Source organism: Nomascus leucogenys, chromosome 17 (genome assembly GCF_006542625.1).
Source record: "Nomascus leucogenys isolate Asia chromosome 17, Asia_NLE_v1, whole genome shotgun sequence".
Lineage (NCBI taxonomy): Eukaryota > Metazoa > Chordata > Mammalia > Primates > Hylobatidae > Nomascus > Nomascus leucogenys.
The window spans coordinates 66,823,460-66,848,257 of NC_044397.1; the positions used below are offsets into that span (position 1 = coordinate 66,823,460).

Here is a 24,798-nt window from a genome sequence, read left to right on the forward strand (position 1 = left end):
ACCATACAGGGTGATTCTCAGGGGATGTCTAAGTTATCACTGTCAGGTGTGTCTGCCATGCATCGCTGTGCAAAGAAATGTGCTAAAGTACTAGAATAAAATACAGTAAATTTAGTCTCTAGGCTGTAGAGAAGGTCTTTATAAGGGTTACTTGCAAGGCAGAAACCCATAAATCTCTCCATAAAGATGGAGAGATTTGACCTCATAAGTATATAAAACTTAGTATGTTTTTTAAAAACACCATTTTGACAACATAGTTAGTGAAAGTAAATCACGATATAAAGAGCTCAGTGAGTAAACTAAATGAAGGTCAATTGGTTAAATTAAAAATGGGCAGAAAACTCTAAGGGAAAATTAGCCAAAGAAGAACTGTAGATGGGTGATAAACGCAAAAAAGCCTTATCCTCACGAATAATCAAATAATATTAAGTCGCATCAAAAAGAAGATTTTATCATTTTTCCTCCAAATGTTCAAACACATTACAAATAAAACACTGTCGTATTTAGAATTGATAAAGCTCTGGGAAGTGGACTCCATTCATGTATTGCTGGGAGGATAGCTTTTCTGGAGAGCATTTGGTAAAATCTTTTATTTATTTATTTACTTGGTATGCTTTTTCTCATTCTCATTCTAAGAATTTATTCTCACAGTTTTAATGTGGATGTGTAAAACTGAATACAAACGTGTTATTAAATAATGAAATAATAAAAATATCAATAATTTAAAAATGACCAAAATAATAAAAATTAGCAAAATTGATTTTTAAACTAAAATATATTTATGAATTTTATAGTCCAGGCATATCATTTTAATTCTCATGACAGCTCTATAAGGCAGGTAGTTTTTATTATCTTCATTTTATAGATAAGAAAGTGAGTTACAGCCAGGCACAGTGGCTCACACCACCTTTAATCCGAGCACTTCGGGAGGCCGAGGTGAGTGGATCACTTTAGGCCAGGAGTTCAAGACCAGCCTGGGCAACTGAAAATACAAAAATTAGTCAGGCGTGGTGGTGCATGCCTGTTGTCCCAAGTACTCGGGAGGCTGAGGCAGGAGAATTGCTTGAACCCGGGAGGTGAAGGTTGCAGTGAGTGGAGATCATGCCACTGTACTCCAGCCTGGGTGACAGAGTGAGACCCTGTCTCAAAAAAAAAAAAGAAAAAGTGATTTTTTTAAATAGAGTTTAAATAGCTCATCCAAGGTTGTATGCCAAGGAAACAACAGGGACAGATTACGTATTTCATTCTGTGTTTCTCCAGAGCCCTGGTTTTATCTACTGTCTTTTACTGCCTTTGAACTGCATTGGTTTCACAAGTCATCTATACAATGGAATAATGGCAACCTACTACTATTACTTTTTCATGAGCATTTACTATGTGCTAGAGTCTGTGCTAAGCATTTTAGGTACATTACCTGTTTCTAACTTCCCAACATAGCCATAATATCAGTGTCATTAACTTGATTTTACATTTGCAAAGAAGTAAGTCTCAGAGAATTTAACTTCCACAGTTTGATGGAGCTCATCATTAATTACTCCCAAATCAACCTTAAGTATTTGCAACAGTTCAGTCAGAAAATAGAAGCCACTCTAGGTATTTCTTTTATTATTGATTTAGTATTTGAACACAGAAGTCACATTATTTCAAGCACAGGACTTTTTCTGGGTTAGCTGATTTTTTTGAAAATGTGGATAAGTTTGTTGAATGAAAGAGTGAGTTCTCTTTCCCGAGTCTATTCAGTTTGGTCTGTGCTGCCTCTTTGGTGTGGAGCATGCTGCTTATAATGACTGGCATAATTCTTTTCCTTAATGTGATCTAGAAGAATTCCCTGAGGGTGAGGCTTGAGCTCCAGAGAAAAGCTGGGTGAAGCATCAAATAAGCCTTTCTGGCAGACTGCACCCGCACTCCAGGTCTAGTGGCCACAGCTCCGTATGACGGAGAATAGAATTCTATCAGCTTTTCCCCATCTTGGGTTTGCTGATTGACTATGTTAACAAGCGATGCTCCAAAAAAGAGATCTCTGCTTAAATTACTTTGTCCACAGCTTATTGGAATGAATTTTTAAATAGGCTACTACTGAGTTTCTCAGAGCCCTTAGTATGCTAAAGTCAACTCAGAAGTCCTGTGGGACAGGCAGGAATTCCGAGTTATTTGACTGCAGGACCCTTCTCTCTTCTCAAAGCCTCGTGAAGAATGAATAGTGTTCCTGGGAACACATTTTGGGTTTTGGGACCAAACTTGAAAACAAGGTATATGCCTGTGTTAGTCCGTTCTCACGCTGCTAATAAAGTCATGCCCCCAGACTGGGTAATTTATAAAGAAAAAGAGGTTTAATGGACTCACAGTTCCACATGGCTGCAGAGGCCTCACAATCGTGGCAAAGGCAAAGGAGGAGCAAAGGCATGTCTTGCGTGGTGGCAGGCAAGAGAGAGTATGTACAGGGGAACTCCCCTTTATCAAACCATCAGATCTAATGAGACTTACTCACTATCACGAGAACAGCACGGGAGAAACCCGCCCGCATGATCAGTTACTTCCCACCAGGTCCCTCCCACAACACATGGAGATTATTACAGTTCAAGATGGGATTTGGGTAAGGAAACAGAGCCAAACCATATCAATGCCTTAAGTAGATCATAATTTACATTTTCAAAGGCTTTCATAGGCAGTTTTTCTTGTTTTCACAAGGACAACTCTGGCTAACTAATCCTGCTATAACAGGTAGCATCAGGGCAGCATAGGAGAAAGTGATATTCGGCCCTGGAGAGTCATGGGTCCTGGGGCAGTTGTGGGAAAATCATTAAGCCTCTTAGTTGCTTTGGGTTCCTCATCTATTAAGTGCTTCAGTTCTCTCAGAAGCCCCTAAGGGCCCCAAAACTGGGATTCTGTGAAGTTGGGTTAAATGAATTCTAATCATTTTATTGTGACTGATCTCTGGGTGGCTTCTCCTCTATGGGTCTTTATGATTTCTGCTGATGCTTAGGCTTCGTGAGGCAGATCTTATGCTTGCATTCATTTTAGCAGCAAACATCTCTGGAGCTCCATTTGTGTGCCTGACACTGTTCTAGGAGAGGGAGATGCAGAGATGAACAAGACATAGTGCCTGCTTGCAGGGCGCTCCCAGCAGAGTGAGGAGACAGTTAAATAAAAAGGCCAGACAGGCATAGTAGTATGTATTTTAATAGATACGTGCATTGAGTGCCATCATAACAGAGGACAGACAGACTCCCACCTTAGAAGAGGCAAGAGACTGGGGCAGGAATGGTTCTTCCAAGGAACTTACACTTGAATGAACCCACGAAGTGGGGTCATAGGTGGCCATCAAGTGATTAGGTTTTCTAGAGAAAGACAGATTTCGGAGGGACATTGCAGGTGGAAGAAATAACTGGGCCAGGAAGCAGAAGGAAGCATGGGTTCTTGAGGGAGCAAACAGAGCAGGGAGATGCAAGCAGAAAACTGAGCTGGATGAAACACGGAAAGGCAGCAGCATTTATATAAAGAAGTGCTTCATGTATCATATCATATGGGGATTTTATTCTATCAATAGACAGGAGAGTCATTGTTAGAGTTATTGTAGACAAGGGAAAAAGTCCCATGATCAGATTAGCATTTTAGAAAAATAGTTATTGTGATTGTGTGGAATTCAGGCTAGAAGAAGTGAAATTGCATGGAGATTTAGTAGAAGTCTAGTCCAATAGTTCAATAATACTATTAGCTAACATTTATTGAGCACTTATATGCTAGGCACTGAGATAAGCATTGACATGTCTCAGTTAATGTAATTTTCCCTACAACCTTGTGGCAGGTATATTTATTGGTATTTTACATCTTGGAAAACTGAGGTTATAGATGATTAATAATTTGCCTAAAATCACATGAATCACATATAATGGAACCAAGCTTTTAACAAAGGCTGATTAATTGCAAATAATAGTCTTAATTATTTTGTTATGTTGCCTCCAAAAATATTTTGTATTGTGATGGCTGACAGTTGGACATTTGCTTGTGCCAACTACTTTGTTAAATCGTGTTACATGGATTATGTTATCTAATCTAAATCGTAGGTGATGAGTATCTAATCCAGGGAAGGGCAGTGGGCAGGGAAGGAAGGGGCCAAATTTGAGAATCAGGCAGAATTGGTGACTCAGCTTTGGGAGGATGAATCTGGGATGACCTCTAGTTTTTGAACTGGGGCAACTGGATGGCATTCATGAGAACTGAGAAAAGGAGTTGAAGCAGGTTTGGACAGGAAAATTAAGAGTTTGTTTTTGACATGTGAAGTTTGAGGTATTAGTAAGACATCCAAGTGGAGATGTCCAGTAGGAATTTAGAACTGGGAGTCACTGGCATGCAGGTGCAGTGGAGGCCAGACACAGGGATGATGAACATGCCAGATCTTTCTCTAAATGGAGCACGGTGCACGTGGTGTCATTAATAGTTCTTCATTTATGTGTCTTATGTGTAGGCATGACTAAGGGGTAGGGTTGACTCTTCTTGAGCTACCTCACCAACTGCCTATTTTATTCCAACTCTTGTTCCCATCCTTGCTCTCCTTAAGAATCTAAGAAAAAGATGCCCACTCTTGCTTTCCTTTGAGGCAGCTGCTGTCTTTTTACACAGCTCTCTTCTAAGCAATGAGACAAAGCTGCTAGATACTTGCAGTATTTTAGACGTTCTTTTAATGGTTTATCGCTGCTGCTTGTTATTGTCGTAATTTATTTTAACTGATGTTATTTTTAACTAAAACGCATACTCTTAGGCTATTTAAGCAAGGAGTACTTATAAAGTAGTGCAATCTATGCAACAAGTCTTAAAGGATGAAAATAGAAGCTCACAAATTTGGCTGCAAATGGGAATAGACAATGTTATATTAAATGTCTTGGAGAAGGTCCAAAATTTTGAAGAGAGTGAAGTGATTCCCATCCAGTAGTAAAATAATAATAATTCTTCTATATATGATGCTGGGCATTTGTCTTACAGTTTTAGAAATCACTAATCTTTTAAGAAAATTTTGGATATTGTGTATTATTCAATCTCGGAGGTAGCATTTAGCACCTTTTCTGCTTTGATGTTGCCAAATTACTCTGAAGGGAACTTGTATTTTAGCTTTTTTCCGCCATCACACTCTGTCAGAAGAGTAATCCCTAAATCCCTAAAAGCTCTGCCAGTCTGGAGCTAGGCTTGAAGCCTTTCACCTGTGTATCCATCAAAGTGCATCCTATGGAGTAGATGTTCTCAAAACAATTTCCATGTCAAAATGGCTTCTGTCCAAATGATCTATCACCACTTATCCACCCTGTAATTAGTAGTTCTTTTGGCTGCTAATAGACATATTTACTGCAACATCATGCTTTTAGTCTTGATGATTAAAGTCTTATATAATTTTATTTTAAGTTTATATTCATGGTTTTATTTTTCATCACAAAGATTATTTGGCCTACAGTGCCAAATTTCTTTTTCTTCCCTTAAGACATTGTTAAAAACCTATCTACACAGCTATGTATAATTTCTATCAGACTTAAGACAAAGATTTAAAGAAAATGCCAGAAGTTTTTTGGCATCTGGATTATAGAAGGGGATCCACTAGTGACTAACGCTTGGTATGAATTTAAGGGGTGTATTTCTTGATAAAGATTTGCTTGTACTTGGGTGAGGGTGAATTTGGACACTTGGGATAATGTAGCTTCCACCTCAGTGTTGACCATATCGTGAGAGAACGCATCCCCCCTTGCTTGGATTCAGAGTGCGAGGGGTCGGATTCAGGTTTTGTCTCCCATTTGCTGTCCTTTCACCTGCACGACTCTGTTTCATCAGAGTTCCCCGAGTCTTGAGTCATACTATTTTTTTCCTACTCCAGACTCTGCCAGGGCTTCGTCTGATGGTGGTCAAGTCACTTCGGCTCATGTAGGCAGGACACCTCATTGTCAAGGGCTTCATGGAATGTGCCCAGCGATGCTCTGAGGGAAGGGAGATGTTGGCTGTGTCTACAGAGAGCACAAGTGCTATGAAACACCAAGTTACATGTGGACTTTTATACATACTCCTCAAGGATATACTTCTGTCATTTCAGACATCTTTTAGTTTGTCCTTTTCTCTCACAGTTGAACCCAGAATTAGCTACCTCCAATCCAGCAAGAATGTTGAGTTTTCAGTTTAACAAATGATTTTCATCTTAGGATTCACTGACCTTAAGTTTACAGGATGTGTTTTTTATTTCTCATGACAGTGCTCTGATTTTCCTCTCCTCTCCCTGTTTCCAGCCCCCTTTTATCCCCCCTAGTGACAAAGGCCAAGACATCAATGTGGCCAGGTCCCACCTTCCGGCTGTCAGGGAGAGTCTTCTGCCTGAGGCGCGTCTCCAAGTCCCCGGCTCTTCCTGGCCCCTTGTTTTGCTCTCAGCCATGAGCTGTCTTCGTGGCTTTTCAGTACATACATTAACCTTTGTGCAGGGGGTCCTTGGGAGAGACTAAAAAGGACTGGGTGATACTTTATGTCACCATGTTGTGCTCAGAAGCATGTATCTTTAATGCTGTTCTTTAATGTTGCAAACCATAATTTTGCAACATATCAAATGTATCCGTGATGAAAATTCAGACCCAAAGGCTTAGGAACCCTAAAATTTCTAAGAGTTTTGATTTAAAACTGCATTCATAGTTTTAAATAATACAGCAGATCTTCAAATAGCATTGTTTCATTCAACATCATTTTGTTACAATAATGATGAGAAAAAAAACATCTCAGCCAGGGCCACTGGAATTTGTACGCTGGGTTTTCTCTCGGTACTTTGACTTCCTCCCATGTCCCAAAGATATACAGGTGAAGTTTACTGGCGTGTCAGTGAGTGTGGGTTTGTGAGTGCACCCTGCAATGATATGCATCTTGTCCAGGGCTGGTTCCCAGCTTGTGCTCTGAGCCTCTAGGAGAGGATCTGGTCACCCATGACCCTAAACTGGAGTAAGTAAGTAAATAATTATCTTACTTGTTTTTATTAATCTTTCTTAAATGTATGTACTGCTCTCATTTATTTCAATGTTCAATATTAGAAGTGTTTTGACCTTTAGTTAGAAGTTTTGTGATGTGTCTGTGACGAAAAATACGTCCTGGGAACTTAACTCTTATTTATATGAATTAGCCTTGGGTAAAATTGGTTTCATTATTCATCATATCAATTAAAGTCACACTTTGCAAGAACCTATAGATGACATTAAGTAAGGACTTACTATACTGGAAAATGACAAACTTTTTTTCTTTGTTCTTTGTAAAAATTTTAGGCCACTTAAAACTTAACCATTTAACCACTTTAACTATGTTTACCATTTTAGGCCACTTAACCACTTTTGACTGTTATGCCCTATAATCCTATTGATTTTTACTTCTAGTCCCTTCTAAAAATGCTTTATGCCTTGTATTTAAATTCATTTAGGACTAGTTTTAGTTTGAGAACTCTGCAGTTTTATGGACCAGTGTTCTTAGCATCCGATACCACTTGGCAAGTGATAGCACATGTAATAGGACACATTATGATTATTGTAGTTTTCAGAGTAGGATACTTGTTGACTTTTCCCGAGACCCCATATCTATCATTATCAAGTGAATAATAGAAAATGTGCAATGTGATAAGTTTTAGAGACCCTCAAAGAAAGATACGACAGCAGATACAAGCAGCAGTTGTGCCTTTATAATTTTTCCTTAAATGTTTAGCAAGTACAATATTTTTCTCTCACTTAAGAAAGTGGAGGAAGGGAGAAGAGAATCCTCACTCATTTCTGTGTAACAGGAGTTGTTTCTCTCCAACACTAGGCATGCAAGAGGCCTCCATGAAGCTCACGGAGTCGCTGCATGAAGTCTATGAGCCTGATTGGTATGGGCGGGAAGATGTGAAAATGGTTGGTGAGGTAAGAGCTGGGGTGGCTTCCATAAGGCTCCCACGACCCTGGCTCAGTCCACCTGTCCCCTGACTTGCTCTTTCCACTTCACAGTCTTAATCATGAGGCAAGATAGTGTGCTCAGAAGGCACCATGCAGCTCTGCTGCCTGATGATTCCAAACTTAGAGTGAAAAGTGAAGATGGGCTGGGCGCAGTGGCTCATGCCTGTAATCCCAACACTTCGGGAGGACGAGGCGGGCGAATTGCCTGAGGTCAGGAGTTCAAGATCAGCCTGGCTAAAATAGTGAAACCTCGTCTCTACTAAAAATACAAAAAAATTAGCCGGGCATGGTGGCACACGCCTGTAATCCCAGCTACTCAGGAAGCTGAGGCAGGAGAATTGCTTGAACCCAGGAGGCGGAGGTTGCAGTGAGCCAAGATCGCACCGCTGTACTCCAGCCTGGGCAACAGAGCAAGACTCCGTCTCGAAGAAAATAAAAGAAAAGTGAAGATGATCATAAAACCACTTGGGTAGAGAGCAGTGTTTTAAGATTCCTTTTTGCAAAATAACAACATCATTTTTCTGTCCTCACTATAAGCCTGTTTCTAGCTGACATGGATCACGGTGTGATTTGTGTTGTCCCAACTTCACCCTTCATCTCAATCCCTCTATTGACTATGCCTCCCCAAATGCAGGGACAGGAGTTCAGAAGAGCATCCATTCCACATTAACACCAGCTAGTCCCTTCACAGATCTTCACTTCCTGAAGACAAGCACAAAGTCAGACTGTGAAAAGGAATTTGACTTCAGGAAGGCTTTGGCCCTAGACATGTCATAACACTTGAAATCAGGCTTCTGGCTGGGGGCTCTCTGGCTGACAGGAAGTGAGCAAGTGGGTTTTGCTCTCTGGAAAGCAGAATGGACCAGAGACTGAGTAGCGCTGTGTGACATTGGACCAGTTCTTTAATCTTCTTAGGCTTTAGTTTCCTCATCTACAAAATAAAAAAAAATAAATGTACCTACTAATAAGACACTTATTGCCTTTGTGTGGATGTCCTGTACCTACTCAGTGTTTGGTACATATTATGATTACTGATGTGAGACAACTGCCAGTCACAGATTGTCTCACATCCAAGTTCTTTGTTAAAGAGCAGTTGTTTGTCATGTCCTCTACTCCAGGTGAGTTATTGCAGCTCGTTTAGGCACAGACGACCTAAATTCGATGTGGCAGCCAGAGCTCAGGGGAAGGTCTGATAGGTGATGCACTGAATGTCTGTGCAGCCTTGGAAAACCTGCGTTAACAGTGGAGTCCTAGGCTGCTCCATGACAATTCTGACACCCTGACATTGAGCTTCATAATCTTCTTATAACTGAGATACTAATAGAGATTTATTTATGAGGAAAGCACTTGTTGGCTCTTTTACATCTTTCAAAAACTTTCAGGATGTAGATTTGGCCAAACCAGACCGCACACATTACTTTCAGATGTAATTATTAAGTAATTGCATCTTCTCACATTTCTTCAATTAAAACACAATATTTCAATATCATGTTGCTAAATACTTTGTAAATTTCTAATTAGTGGTATAACTAAAAATTCATCGCAAAAAAATAATTTTTAAGGGAATAATAGAAACTTGTGTTAATAACTTTTCAGAACACCATGTTACCTTCTGTGTATGGCAAAGGTCACTATTGGCATTTCTTTTTTTAAGGAAATGGCTGTTATCCTACCTTGGCTCTTGCAGCTGCCAGGATTTTTGGAATCCTCAGTTGCAGATGCAAACATAGGCTCCTGTGATGATGAAGAGACTGAATACTGCATGTTCAGAGGGTCTACTCACGTCAGCAGTTGAGCCTTTCTAAACAGTGGATTTAAATGTTTTGGTTTGCAGAAAATTCTTGAATTGAGATTTGTAAAAATTAGGACTGCTTTTCAAAGTGTGAGAAAGAAACAAAAGCAAATTTTAAAAGTGTGTGTGTGTTTTAATAAGATGATAATTTATGTGTCACATAGAGGAATTTAAAGGTCAGCAGTCCAGGCGTTGCATGTTGGCCCCACAGGTATGAGGGGCCCAAGTTTGCCATTTTTAGCGTGCCTTCAGGGGCAGGGTGACTCTCTGAGCACTGGCCATCAGCTCTCGTTTCTGCATGCAAGTTAGCAAGGAGGATGAAGTCTGGAAGACAGCCCACTCCTTCCCTCTTTTTCAGGACACTTCCTGAAAGTACATCCCATTGTCTAGAACACAGCCACATGACCGCACCTGGTTGCAAAGGAGTCTGGGAAGTAGAGTCTTTATCCTAGGTGGCCAAGGACCGAGCTAAAATGGGAGGTTCAGTTAGTAGGAAGGAAGAAAGGGTAGAGATTGGGTGACAAACAGCAGACTCTGTCAAGAGACCCGGAATGTGCTAGTGAGAGAAATGTGAAGATGACATTCTTGAGTACCTGCTATTTGCTTGAAATTCTGTGAAGCACTTTACATTGCCAACTCATTTAACTGGGGGAATTGAAATTCAGGGAGGTCTAGTTCCCCAAAGTCACACAACTGGGATAAAAAGTCCTCTGGTGAGGCAGCCTGGTGTGATAGTCATATTCTGACCTTCATATCATGGCTTTGAGTTCAAGGAGACAAATCTGAGTTGAAACCTGTATCTGTCATTTGTCAACTGCATAAGCTTGGCCAAGTTATGTGACATCTCTGGGCTTCAGTGTCCTCTTCTGTACTGTATAAATAACAAAGTCTTTTCTCATAAAACAATTTGTGAGAATGCCTTAACATAGTGACAGTAGGAATACTAGTTGTAATAATAATAATACCTAATATTCATTGTATGTTTAACATAATTGATACTCCATAAATGGTAAGACCTTTCCCAATATGACTGTAACTTTTCTGTTTTCCCTGGGGAGGCTTCAGAAATGATTTGTTGTTTGTTTGAGTGTGGATTGTTTTCTAATTTCATGGCGTGCTTCAAAAGCAAATTGTCTTAGTGGAATTATTCTCAGTCTCTTAGCCCCGAAGTCCATCTATAGGGTTATGGGGATCTTTTGAAGTTTCTGCATTCTTTAGTAATTTAGAATCAGAAATACAATTTTAATGAGCTGAGCTCTTAGCTAGCCTGTTTTGTTAACTAGAACCAGTGGCCAAATTGCCTTAAAATTTTATTGCATTATTAAATGATTCTCATTTTTCCCCTAGCATCTCATATCTCGGAAAGTATTACTTGTCTGATTTTATAGTTTCAGATTTTTTTTAGAAGTTTGGTGAAAGGTATCCAATTAAAATAATTCAGCAGTGGTCTCTTTATTTCTTTTAGAAATGTGATGTGCTGTGGGAAGACTTCCATCAAAAACTCGTGGATGGGTCCTTGCTAACACTGGATACCTACCTGGGGCAATTTCCTGACATAAAGGTATTTTACTCTGTGTCTATAAAGGGAAGAATTGAGTGGATTCATGTAGTTATTGAAACATGGTCAAGAGAAGAATTATTAAAAGTCCTCAAACTGACATCAAAGATAGTTGGTAACTTTTCATTTATTTAAGCGTGGGATTTTTATATTGTTCCTATCAGTTTGAAAAGAAATGTCGTTACAGAAATCACATTTCGCCTTTAGTGAACTGCTTCAGCTTTTATTATTCTACAGAAGCCTTTTTAAACCTATAGATATAAAATCATAAACCAGAGCTGCTAAAAATTCCAATCTTTATAATCAAAACTTTGTATTACATAGCATTTGACAAGGATTTCTATTAGAGTAACCAGTGGTTACAAGGAAGGGAGAAATTTCATTGTAAATATGAGAGCAAAACCTGATCTTTCCTTGTTTTCTGTCTATTTTGCATGCATTTATAGTGAACCTGGATAGTTTTTCTCTCACTGAAATTTTCAGCTTGAAGTTAAAATGTTAAGATATAAGCATTTCAAATACATTTGCATCTAAAACATTGATCTTATTTGACCCTTGAATCTATTACAGAGGTAAATGGACAAGTGAAGGATTGAATATTGTAGATTTGGAATTGACTCTGGAGGTAAAGATGGCTTTTAAACTATCAGGGTTGGTATATGGTAAATGAACCTAAATGGATCAGACTAAATGTATTAAGACCTATTGACAAAATGCCACATAGAGCAAATCCAAACAGTAGATTTTCAATGATGCTACCATATTAGGCAGCAAAGTGCTTTACTGAGTAGTTGGGCAAATGCAACCTAATTAACAGGTGTGAATTGGGTTTTAAAAATTCTCTGAGAAATTAAAAATTTAAATTGTTAAAAATTCTGTAAGACCATGTGCACCAGGGAACATGTTTTGAGACATATTCAGATAATTTTGATTAGTCACTCAATTTTTGCCTTGGGATTTGTAATGTTTGTGGAGCAGACAGTCTCACAATAGTAATCACTTCAGAGTACTGTTTATTGCATGGCAATTTATTTTCAAAATTATTTTATTTTATTTATATTTTGTACTTTATTGCGGTAAGAGCATTTGACATGAGATATACCCTTTGACGGATTTTGAACTGCACAATACAGTATTGTTATCTGTAGGCACAGCAGATCTCTAGAACCTATTCATCTTACATAACTGAAATTTTATACCCGTTAATTAGCAACTCTCATTTTCCAAGTCTCTCTAGCCCTTGGCAACCATCATTCTATGTATACTTTGCTTCTCTGAGGTTGTTTGTAGGTCTTTGGAGAAATGTCTATTCTAGTCCATTGCCGATTTTTAAGTCAGATTATTAGTTATTTTTTCTATCGAGCTCTAGGTGTTCCTTTGCATATTTTGGAAATTACCTCCTCATCAAACATGTGGTTTGCAGATCTTTTCTCCCTTCCTATAGCTTGCATTTTACTCTTGATTGTTTCTTTTGCTGAGCAGAAGCTTTTTACTTTGATGTAGTTCCTCTTGTCTATTTTTGCTTTTGTTGCCTGTCTTTTTGGTGTCAAGTCCAAGAAATCATTGCTAACACCAATGTTTATTTTAAAACATCTTCATTTAGAAAATGAAGCTTTCCCCCCCTCAACTTTTCTTCTAGGAGTTTTACAGTTTCAGAGCTTACAGTTCAGGTCTTTAATCCATTTTGAGTTGATTTTTGTGTATGGTGTAAGATAAAGGTCCAATTTAATTTTTTGGCATGTAAATATCCAGTTTTCCCAGCACCATTTATTGAGGAGACTGCCTGTTCCCAGTTCTGTATTCTTGGCACCCTTTTTGAAGATCAGTTGACTGAATATTTGTAGATTTACTTCTGGGCTTTATATTCTGTTTCAGAGGTCTATATAACTGTCTTTATGCCAGGACAATGCTGTTTTAGTTACTGAGGTTTGTAACAAATTTTGAAATAAGAAGTGTAATGCCTCTAGCTTCATCCTTCTTCAAAGTTGTTTTGGCTCTTTAGGGTCTTTTGTGCTTCCATGTGAATTTTAGAATTAAAAAAAAAATTTCTGTTAAAAATTCCATTAAGATTTTGATAGGGATTGCGCCTACAGAATGGGAGAAAATTTTTGCAACCTACTCATCTGACAAAGGGCTAATATCCAGAATCTACAATGAACTCAAACAAATTTACAAGAAAAAAACAAACAACCCCATCAACAAGTGGGCAAAGGACATGAACAGACACTTCTCAAAAGAAGACATTGATGCAGCCAAAAAACACATGAAAAAATGCTCATCATCACTGGCCATCAGAGAAATGCAAATCAAAACCACAATGAGATACCATCTCACACCAGTTAGAATGGCCATCATTAAAAAGTCAGGAAACAACAGGTGCTGGAGAGGATGTGGAGAAATAGGAACACTTTTACACTGTTGGTGGGACTGTAAACTAGTTCAACCATTGTGGAAGTCAGTGTGGCGATTCCTCAGGGATCTAGAACTAGAAATAGCATTTGACCCAGCCATCCCATTACTAGGTATATACCCAAAGGACTATAAATCATGCTGCTATAAAGAAACATGCACATGTATGTTTATTGCAGCACTATTCACAATAGCAAAGACTTGGAACCAACCCAAATGTCCAACAACGATAGACTGGATTAAGAAAATGTGGCACATATACACCATAGAATACTATGCAGCCATAAAAAATGATGAGTTCATGTCCTTTGTAGGGACATGGATGAAACTGGAAAACATCATTCTCAGTAAACTATCGCAAGGACAAAAAACCAAACACCGCATGTTCTCACTCATAGGTGGGAATTGAACAATGAGAACTCATGGACACAGGAAGGGGAACATCACACACTGGGGACTGTTGCAGGGTGGGGGGAGGGGGGAGGGACAGCATTAGGAGATATACCTAATGCTAAATGACGAGTTAATGGGTGCAGCACATCAACATGGCACATGGATACATATGTAACAAACCTGCACATTGTGCACATGTACCCTAAAACTGAAAGTATAATAATAATAATAATAATAAAAATTTAAAATTATGATAAGAAAAAAAAAGGATGAGTTCATGTCCTTTGCAGGGACATGGATGAAGCTGGAAACCATCATTCTCAGCAAACTAACACAGGAACAGAAAACCAAACACCACATGTTCTCACTCATAAATAGAAGTTGAACAGTGAGAACACATGGACACAGGGAGGGGAACATCACACACCGGGGCATGTCAGGGTGTGGGGGGCTAGGGGAGAGACAGCATTAGGAGAAATACCTAATGTAGATGACAGGTTGATGGGTACAGCAAACCACCATGGCATGTGTATACCTATGTAACAAACCTACACATTCTGCACATGTACCCCAGAACTTAAAGCAAAATAAAATAAAATAAAAGTGAGCCTTCCAAAAAAAAAAAAAAAAAGCTAATGTGTGTCAACCTTACCCTTATTTAGGAGATTTGGGTTTTTCCCCCAAGTTTCCCAAATATCAGATAGGTAAGGAAATAAGATTGATTTATCTTTTCTAACCCCAAAATGTATGCATCAAAATGAGTGATATTCTTTAAAATAGTCATTTCTACCATGGTAAGCTATCCTTGTAACTGACTTAAAAATTACATAAGAAAATGAGTCACATTATTTACTTTGCTTCTTGTTTTTGAACAAAAATAAGATTACCCAGTGCACTCTTCCATCTTATTCTAAGACTTAAAAGTTATTGATTCATAGCTGCTTTCAAAAATCAAATTCATCTTCAGAGAATCAAGATTTGCTACTTGGAAGATATTAAAGGAATGCCCCAGGCTAGAAGCCAAGTCCATAAGGAAGAGTTTTATAAGACTTTGCATAGGCCACTGCTTCAAAGGATAGCCTCCTTTGAAGATAACACATTTTTGCTAAAAGTAATGAGCCTTGTCACCTTATAGGCACATGGTGTTCACCATACCTAATTGAAGGGTTTCCACTCTACTCTGCCTGGGCTAACTCATCGCATACTTTGAGTGACTGGGTGTGTATCTCCATGCTTTCTGCCAGTATACTAGTTGGAAGTGGTAGGTGCAGGGAAAATGAAAGCAATTAGAAATAGCCAAAGAGGTTAACTGCCCCAACCCACCTCTCACCAGTCCTGAAGGGTGTGTAGAAGAATAGCATAGAGTGACAGGTTGTAGTTGACTCATAGTCTGTCAGAGAAACGGTGGGAGCTGTTGGAAGAAGCACTAACCGAGACTGAGAAGCAGGGATGAGATTGGATGAGGCGAGCAAAGAACCCGTGGTGCAAATTAGAAGGAGGAAGTTGCTAACCCTGCACTCACATGACCCTGAGAATAAGGGGCCTTCTTAAATTTTGTGCCCCGTCTCACCTGCCTCACCCTACTCCTGGCGCTGGTCACTGGGGCCAACTTCTAATTCAGTTCACTTTTGCCACAGACTTGCTGAGCAATTTTGGACAAATTAGAGGTTATCTCATGCAGCTCTACATTTCCTAAAAGTAAAATGGAGATAATCCCTGAAACACTCATTCTATAGGTTGCTAGAAGGATCCATCAGATGTGACAATGCCTTGTAAGCCATAACCATTTATATTAGTGTGGTTTTTTTTCTTTTTCCTACCATATCAAATTTTTTAAAGCATCTCCTCCTGGGTTAGTTCTTATTTTTCAAATAGCTGGGCATAACTGGACTATGGGGAAGATTTTTTTTAAACTGTAGATATCTAGGGCTTGCCTCAGTCTAATTAAATCAGAATCTCTTAGTGTAGGGCTCAGGAATCAATATATTTTATGATACTTCCTTATTACTTCTACTTATTTTTACATTTTTCTCATTTATTTGACGTATAACAATTTATTTAATTGGCATATAATAATTTTTCATATTTGTGGGGCACATAGATACTTAACTTATTTCTTAGTTGCTGCCTTACAATGTATAATACACATCTTTAACATATTAGGTTTAACTTGAAATAATGTATATTACTTCATGTATTATTTAAGAACCATACAACAGTACACTTTCAGTTCCCACCTCCTTTCCTTTGCACTATTATTGTCATATATTTTTCTTTTACATGTTATAAACCCCACAATACATTAGTTATGTTTTTTTGCTCTGAATGATCAGTTACCTTTTCAAGCAATTAAAAGTAGGAAAACAAAATCTTTTATATTTTACATGGATTTTGATCATTTCTGGTACTCATTTTTCTGTGTAGCCCCACTTCATATTAAAATTCTTATGCTGGCAATGAATTCCCTCAGCCTTTGTCTGAAAAAAACTATTTCACCTTCACTTTTGTAAGATATTTTCATTGGGTGTGGAATTCTGAGTTGGCAGAATTCTTTTAACTTTTATTTTTTAGTACTGTAAATATATCATCCAATGTGTTCTGGTTTGCATGGTTTCTGAAGATTTGCATCCTGTAATTCTTACCTTTTTATTTTATGTCTTTCTTTTATTCTTGATGTTAAGTAGTTTGACTATGATGTATTTAGATGTGTATTGTTTGGTATTTTTCCTTTTTGGTATTCTCTGAGTTTCTTGCATCTATACTTTGATGTCTTCATTATTTAAAAAAAATTTTTCAGCCATTATCTCTTGAAATATTGCTTATTATTCTCTCATCTCTTTTTGAGACCTCAATTGTATTATGTTAGACCATTTTATATTGCATTGTAGGTCTTAGATGCTCAATTCTCTCTTTTTTTTCTTCAATTCTTTTTCCTTTTTGTGTTTTAATGGAAATAATTTATTGTGACCTGTCTTCAAGTACACTGTTTATTTCCTCAGCTTTTTCAATTTTACTAATGGACCCACTGAATCAATTTTTCCTCTCTGATACCATTTTTAAAATTTTCTAGTGTTTCCATTTGATTTCTATTTGACCATTAAAGTTTCTATATCTCTTCTGAAATTCCCCATCTGATTATCTATGTTGTTGACTTTTTCAAACTAGGTACTTTAACATATTAGTCGTAGTCATTTTAAAATTCCTGTTTGTTACTTCCAACATCTGGGTCATGTCTGAGTCTGTCCCTGTTGTTTGCTTTATCTTTTCTCATGGGTTGTTATTTTTTTGTTTTTGTGTATTTTGTAATTTTTGATTGAATGCCAGACATCATGTATAGGATAGTGAGTACTGAAATAATATTTATGTCTGGAAATTGGCCAGCCTTTTTGTCAGGCCATTAATATGAGAGTTGGAATCAATTAATCAGGACCTGAGCTGGATTGGGGCTTTATTTTTGCTATTGTTACTTCAGTGCACCTCAGCTTTCAAATTCCTCCAGAATTGGACTGTTAATGCCTTGTACTTATATTTTAACATCTGTAATATTTTCAGATTCTTAGGTTGAAGCCTGATTTGGGGGCCTTTAGGTGCTGGAGGGTTTCTCTCAGTGTGGCTGCTGCTTATTAGTTTAGTTGTCTTTGTATGCCTGTATTGCAGAAGGGGTCTCTCTCCTTGCACTGTCCTCCTCCAGTGGTAGGCCACTATTGCTTGTTTTTTAGTGTTATAGCTTGTAGTGGAGTTAGGGCTGTTTTTGTTGTTGTTGCTTTGTTTGTTTGTTTGTTTTAAATCCATTCCTGGCCTTGTTTTAGGCAAAGTCAGCCTCATATCTGTGGTTGGATTTGAGCAAGAGTTTCCTTCCCTGCCCAAGTTGGAGCAGTCCACTACTTGTTGTAGGAGTCAGGTCTTGGGCCTAGGAAGCTATTATGCCCCTTGAGACTTTTTCTTTTACCCTTTTGCCTACAGCAATTATTTTTGCCTAAAATCTAGAGGTCAGAAGGCTCTCCGTCTCTACCAGAGCCACATTGGTTTTACTTTTATTGCTCCCCCAGAGGCAGTAGATCTTTGCTTGCACCTGTGGGTAGAAGGGTTTGGTGCCCCCTCCTCAAGCAGCTTAAAGCTTTTTGTTTTTGTTGTTGTCGTTGTTGTTAAGAGGAAATGTTCCATAGAGATGAGCAGGGCTTTACGCCTATCCCCTAGCAGCCATGTATCACCTCATTCTCATCCACACTGCAAGGGAATGTCTTGTTCTCAGACTTTCTCATGGGTTTCAATGTTGACCCATGGGAAAGGGCTTGCCCATTAGCACAATCTGTGCCTTTGGCCCTGTGTCTTTGGCCACCAGCTATTGCAAATGACACATTAGTCCAAGGGATTCTAATGAACAAAGTATTGAGAATCACTTGTAGGAAAAGAGATTTCTTAGGAAGTAAATCTGTTTTTATAGAATTGCTGTTGGTGTGTTATTAGAATTTTAAAACCAAATCTAACATAGTTTTCCACTATCTTCAGAATAGAATATTTAAAGATTTAGACTAGAGAATAATGAAGAGTACAGTTTTGCTTTCTCTCCCTGACCAATTCTGGATTATTTTCTGGTCTTTGACTGCAAACTCTGCCCTCAGCTGCTCGTGATTGGCCTAATTATCATCAGAAAGGAAGACATTTATCTAATGGCTTCCACACAAAGGATTGGAGGTGTTCATCTGATTTTCAGCAGTCACTTAGCTAGTGAAACTCCAGCTCATCTTGATCTCCAGTCAAGATCCTCAGCAGCTCTGGCCAAGGAAAGCATTTTGGCACCTGGCTGTCAAAGGGAGACTCTTATATCCATGCTTCTTTCTTAGTGAGTGCATTTCCCGTTGACAGAATCGCATTGCCAAGCGCAGCAGGAAGCTAGTGGACTATGACAGTGCCCGCCACCATCTGGAAGCTCTGCAGAGCTCCAAGAGGAAGGATGAGAGTCGAATCTCTAAGGTAGGGACTGAGCCCATGGTGAATACCACTCTCCATATTTTATGACCTGTTGCAGCTTTACTTTTTAAAATTAAATGCCTCCTCTGTAAAAGGAGATTGGAATCTGAACAGAATTTAAACTGAAACATAGTGCTTTTTATTATTTTTAATTAAAATAAGGCTTTTCATTATCTTGTACAGTTCATATGGGGGATACTGACTCACACATTTTGATCAGAATGAACTTTGACCTACAATGTTGCGGGATCAAAGAAAGTAGTGTGTCTGCACTTCCTTAGATGGTTGTGGTCCACTCTCAGTGCTGAAATGCAGATGCAGATGGGACACCAAGCTGAAATTCTCAGAGGTGACTTTTGATTGTCTGAGAGTACAGATATGTGGATTTGCATAAAACAAATTTTCTGTTAGAAAACATTTTTTAGTAGCTTTCACCATGTATGTCAGCAAGTTACAGATGCCGACTAACTGAAGTCACCTCCTAACTATGCCCTCCTCTTCCAGGCATGCCTTTTCGTATGTGCCTACACACAGCTGCCTGAATGGTCTTTCTACATCGAGATATGTTTCTCAACTGCTTAAGTCTTTTAATGGTTTCTATTGCCTGTACAAAAAATACTTAATTTCTTAGTACAGCATAGAAGATCCTCACAATTTGGCTGTACCTCACCTGGCCATCCTGATCAACTTTCAAGTCTCCTTTCCCCTCCTCGCCTTCTTCCATAAACATACCATGAGCCAGAACTACACATCAGTTTCTGAGCAGTTCACAATAACAAATGCCCTTCATGAGAGGCCTCCTAGATACCAGGCACCCTGTTCAACACTTCATCTACATTAACTTTCCTTAATACTCAAAACAACCTGTGAGGTACACAGTGGTAAAGCAGTCTGACAAGTTCACATGGTAAGCTAGAATTCCATTTCAAGGCTTTCCACCTTTATGTATTGTAATGTCTTTCTTACCCCCTCCTTTGGTAAACATTTTCTGATTCCTTAGGACTCAGTTAAAAAATTACCTTCTCTCTTCTCTGCACTGCCTTCCATATAGCATGCTCTATAACACATTGTAAGTCCCTTTTGTAAATACATCCTGTAATGTAATTATTTAGACTTTCCACTAGACTGGGAATTTCCTGGGGATGCATTCATATTCAGTATCCATAGCAGAGCTGTCTACGTGGCAGGCAGCTAACACATTTTTGTAGAATAAATGAATCAGCCAGAAACTGCAAGAGCAACCATTGTAATCAATCTGGTTTCCAGTTTTAGGGAGTCCTAGTGTTTCATGTTTAATTGAAAAACAAGGATATGCTTTTAACCAAATACTCTCCTTCTCAAAATATTTCCAAGATGCCATAAGACTATTCTTATTTCATATTAAATGATGCTGTTGTGTATAGAAATGGTCTTTCTTAGTGTAAACACATGTTATGTTTCATTCCTAGGCAGAAGAAGAATTTCAGAAAGCACAGAAAGTGTTTGAAGAGTTTAACGTTGACTTACAAGAAGAGTTACCATCATTATGGTCAAGGTAAAAATGTTTCTCTATAGGTTGCACATATTCCTTTTAGAAATTCAAGATCAGTGAATATCCCTTATCTTGTCTTTATTATTACTGTGATACTTCGACACTGTCCAGTGGAAGTGTTCTTTATCTGTACTTTCCAGTATGGTAGCTACTTGTCACCAGTGGCTATTGATCACTTGGAATATGGCTAGGATTAAAAAGGAGGAACTAAATTTTAAACTTAATTTATTTTGCTTTATTTAGATTTAAATAACCACCTGTGGTTAGTAGCTGCCATATAGGATGACACAATTTTAGACCTTGATCTATTTCTCAAGTGGAGACCTAAATCTCAATTAGAGGCATTAGGAGGACTGCCCTTCATCTTGAAACTTACAATAATATCCTTTCAGTTCTTGGAGGAACTTCCTTTATTCCAAGAGCTCATGTAGTCATCATCTGGCTTAGATGGTAAGCCTCTACTTTCAGCCCTGACTTTTTTTTTTTTTTTTTTTTTGAGATGGAGTCTCTCTCTGTCACCCAGGCTGGAGTGCAGTGGCGCAGTCTCGGCTCACTGCAAGCTCTGCCTCCCAGGTTCACGCCATTCTCCTGCCTCAGCCTCTCCAAGTAGCTGGGACTACAGGCGCCCGCCACCACGCCTGGCTAATTTTTTGTATTTTTAGTAGAGACGGGGTTTCACTGTGGTCTCGATCTCCTGACCTCGTGATCTGCCCGCCTCGGCCTCCCAAAGTGCTGGGATTACCAGCATGAGCCACCGCGCCCAGCCAGCTCTGACTTTTAAATCTGAACTGTATTCATATTTTAAGCACCAGATATTCTTACTTACACGTTACTCTGCATTTCTCATGGAATTATGTGCATTTTTAAATAGTTGTTCTGTTTTTCCTGCTCAGTGGTAGAACAAAGAAGTTGTTGGATGAAATAGGACCTTATGATCCTTAATCTCTATCAGCATCCTCATGCTCCCACCCCAAATTAGCCAGAGTTGTACTTAAAATAATGCCATGTTATTTTAAATCAGGTCCTCTATTTCTAACTTCCAACTAGATGGATTTGCCTCTAAAGCCTTCCTGTATACAAATTCTAGAGCTTCTATTTACCCACCAAAATTGTAAGCATTTTGAGGGTCTATACTAGAGTTTGCCCATTTTTGTGTTCATCTCTAGTGTTTTTAATTTTTGCCAATAAAAGGCACTCAGTGTTTCTCTCTGAACTGAAATATCTGGATCAAATTTTGGCTAGTTTTTACCTCAGTGTCCAGCCATCACCCAAAGTCCAACATGCAAAATTATGTCATTGTTCATCTGAATTTACTCATTCTCTCTACATCTGCATTTCCTTTTCTTTTTGTTTATTTTACTTATTTTATTTCATTTTATTTATTTTTATTTTATTTATTTTATTTTATTTTATTTTATTTTATTTTATTTTTGGTGCCATTATTTCTGGGTTCCGAAACCTCAAAGCTTTGCAATTTTTACCTACAGGAAACCAAAGAGCCATCAAAATAAACAATCCATCATTTTTCGGTGTGGGCTTCTGGATCACTCTCCCTTTCTCTGGTCCCACTGTCCCTACCCTAACCCTCATCATCCTGTTGTGTATTATGATGGTAGTCTTGCCCTTACATTTCTTCCTTTGACCTCTTCCTGTACACCTTTTCTTTCAGAAGCTCCACCTTGACATCTCTGTGGCCTGCTTAGGGCCTTACTGTATGTGCCTAAAGAAGACCTCTTCTCTCCCCAGAGAGGATTTAAACAATCTGAATATATACAACTTTTAGGGATAGAGATAAAACAAACATCTATTTATGATTTGAATTTACTTATTCACATTTATTTAAAATCACAAATTATATGATGCTATGGCTTTTTTAAAAAAAATACAGTTATTACTTTTTTGCTCTTACATTTCATGGAATACTTTTATCCAAAATCTTTACATATATCTTTAGCATCAGTGTTTTTGTCCTTACTTAAGATACTCATCATCTCAACTAGTAGTTCTCCAGAGCTTATCATCATCTTCCACAGATATTTAGTTCCAAACACAGGTTGTCATTTACATACAATTAAGACAGTTATACTTTTTATTTCCCCTGTAAAGGAATTTTTTATCATTTCTAATGTAATTGCTTAATTGCTTTTTAAACTGATCTTCAAAAAGGCTTGGGTACCACAGTGTTCAAGGCTTTCAATGATGAGATAATACCCCTGGGAAATTGCCAGTGCCAATTATGAAACTTTGGGGAAATTGCCAGAATTGCCAAGAGACAGATATTTATTATTTGCCTTAATATGTATTGGGCATATAACTAAGGTTTTTCTAGTGATCTCTACTACATCCAAAACTAGCATTGATGTTATTTCAGTCTTTTGTGCCCCTCCTAAATTGTATTTGGTTATTCAAAGTAAAGTAATTGTTGGAGTGTCTTGTAGCATGAAAGACTTTGTAGGGACTTAAAAACGAAGGGAATATCTGCGGGATAATTTTGGAAAGAAACCTTTCCCCTTTTCTGGTCATACACAGTATAAATGTTTCAATGCTTTTGAAATCAATCTAATGTCTCACTCTGGCACTTAGGAAATAACATCAGTCAAAACTAGTTTTTCAATCCAGATCCTGCCTTTTGATCAAAACCTGACTTAGGCCTTCCTTTCTATGTAGCATATTTCTTGATAAAATCCAGATTACTCAACCATAATAATTGTGTGCATTGTGTATGCTGTATACCAAAGATCATTTTTTGGAATACTTTCTATTTGCTAGGTGTCATTTTATATACTTTACACATATAACCTCTAATCATTACAATTACAGATCTCTCCATTTCACAGATGAGAAGCTAAAGATCATATTAATTAAATACCTCACCTTAGATTTTTAAGCTTGTAAATCCTAAAGGTAGCATTTAAAAACACTTTGGTGTTTTGTTTTCCTGTGAATCATGCTGCTTTTATCTAGGGCCTCTCTTTATCTAAAATGAGATTGCATTCAGTCATAATTTTTCAAGTTATTCCATAAATACATATGTTCTTTAACAAGCTATATTACTCAACCTGGAAATTGAAATTAGTATTTTGTATCTTCTTTGCCTCCTATGAGGAAATGCATAATACTGGGCATGAAGTAATAAACATATTACATGTTAGTTATTAATGCATCAAACTATAATCCTTCAGAATGTTGAGTGGAATGTTCTATATATGCCTGTTAGGTTCATGTTTACTATATGTTGTTCAAGTTTTCTATTTCCTTACTATCTTCTGCCTTGTTGAAAGTGAGATATTGAAGTCTCCCACCATTATTGGTCTTATTTCTGTCTTCATTTCTGTCAGCTTTTGCTTAATGTATTTTAGGGCTCTGCTGTTAGGTGTATATATGTTTATAACTAGTATATCTTCTTGATGGATTGACTGTTTTTTCTTTATAAACTGTCCTTCTTTGTCTCTAATAATTTTGACTATTTTGTCTGATATTACTATAGCCATTCAAGCTCTCTTTTCATTACTCTTTGCATGGAATATTCTTTTTTCCATTTTTAAACTTTCTACCTATCTTGAAGCTAAAGTGTGTCTCTTGTAGGCAGTATTTAGTTGGATCATTTGTGGGTGCACATGGTGTGTGTTTTATCCATTCTGCCAGCCTCTGCCTTTTGATTGCTGCACTCAGTCCATTTACCTTTATATAATTACCAATAATGTAGGCTTTTCTGTCTACTATTTTGGTAATTGCTTTGTGTGCCTTATGTCTTTTTTGTTTCTTTATTCCTCCATTACTGCCAAGTGTAGAAAACTTTCAAAATTTTGGATTTAAACTGATCTTCAAAGATTAGTAGTTCATGAAGGAGAAACAAACCACTGCTTAGAGGGGGATGCAGGTTCAATTTTAAAAAAGGAAATACTAGAATATGATTGCAGGTTGTAAAGGAGCTTATAAATTACATAGATAGAGATGATAGAGTGGTATCACCAAAAAGGAAGGACTCTAAATAGAATTCTTGAGGTAAATCTTTTAAAATAAGTAAAGCCACCATTTAGTGAAAAGGATATTCCAGGCTGGCATAGAGTATGAATAAAGGCCTGTGGGTTGAAGCAGATATCTGGGTTCATGGAACTTTAGTCTAATGTAACTCAGGGTCAGAGTGATAGTGTTTAGGAGGGGCTTGTGGTGATGAAGCAGGAGAAAGACAGGGATCAGATACATTTATTATTCA

General features: G+C 38.0%; 1 protein-coding gene across 2 annotated transcripts in view; it reads left to right on the forward strand.

Annotated features, from left to right (window-relative positions):
- The window catches only part of LOC100600277 (amphiphysin), a 251,099-nt gene that overhangs the window by 134,254 nt on the left and 92,047 nt on the right, over positions 1 to 24,798 (forward strand). For both annotated transcript variants that reach the window (XM_003268961.2, XM_030797024.1), the window contains exons 4-7: positions 7,801 to 7,895; positions 11,186 to 11,281; positions 18,947 to 19,054; positions 20,500 to 20,585. In XM_003268961.2, the coding sequence (XP_003269009.1) occupies positions 7,801 to 7,895; positions 11,186 to 11,281; positions 18,947 to 19,054; positions 20,500 to 20,585 (385 nt within the window). The remainder of the gene's footprint in view (positions 1 to 7,800; positions 7,896 to 11,185; positions 11,282 to 18,946; positions 19,055 to 20,499; positions 20,586 to 24,798) is intronic.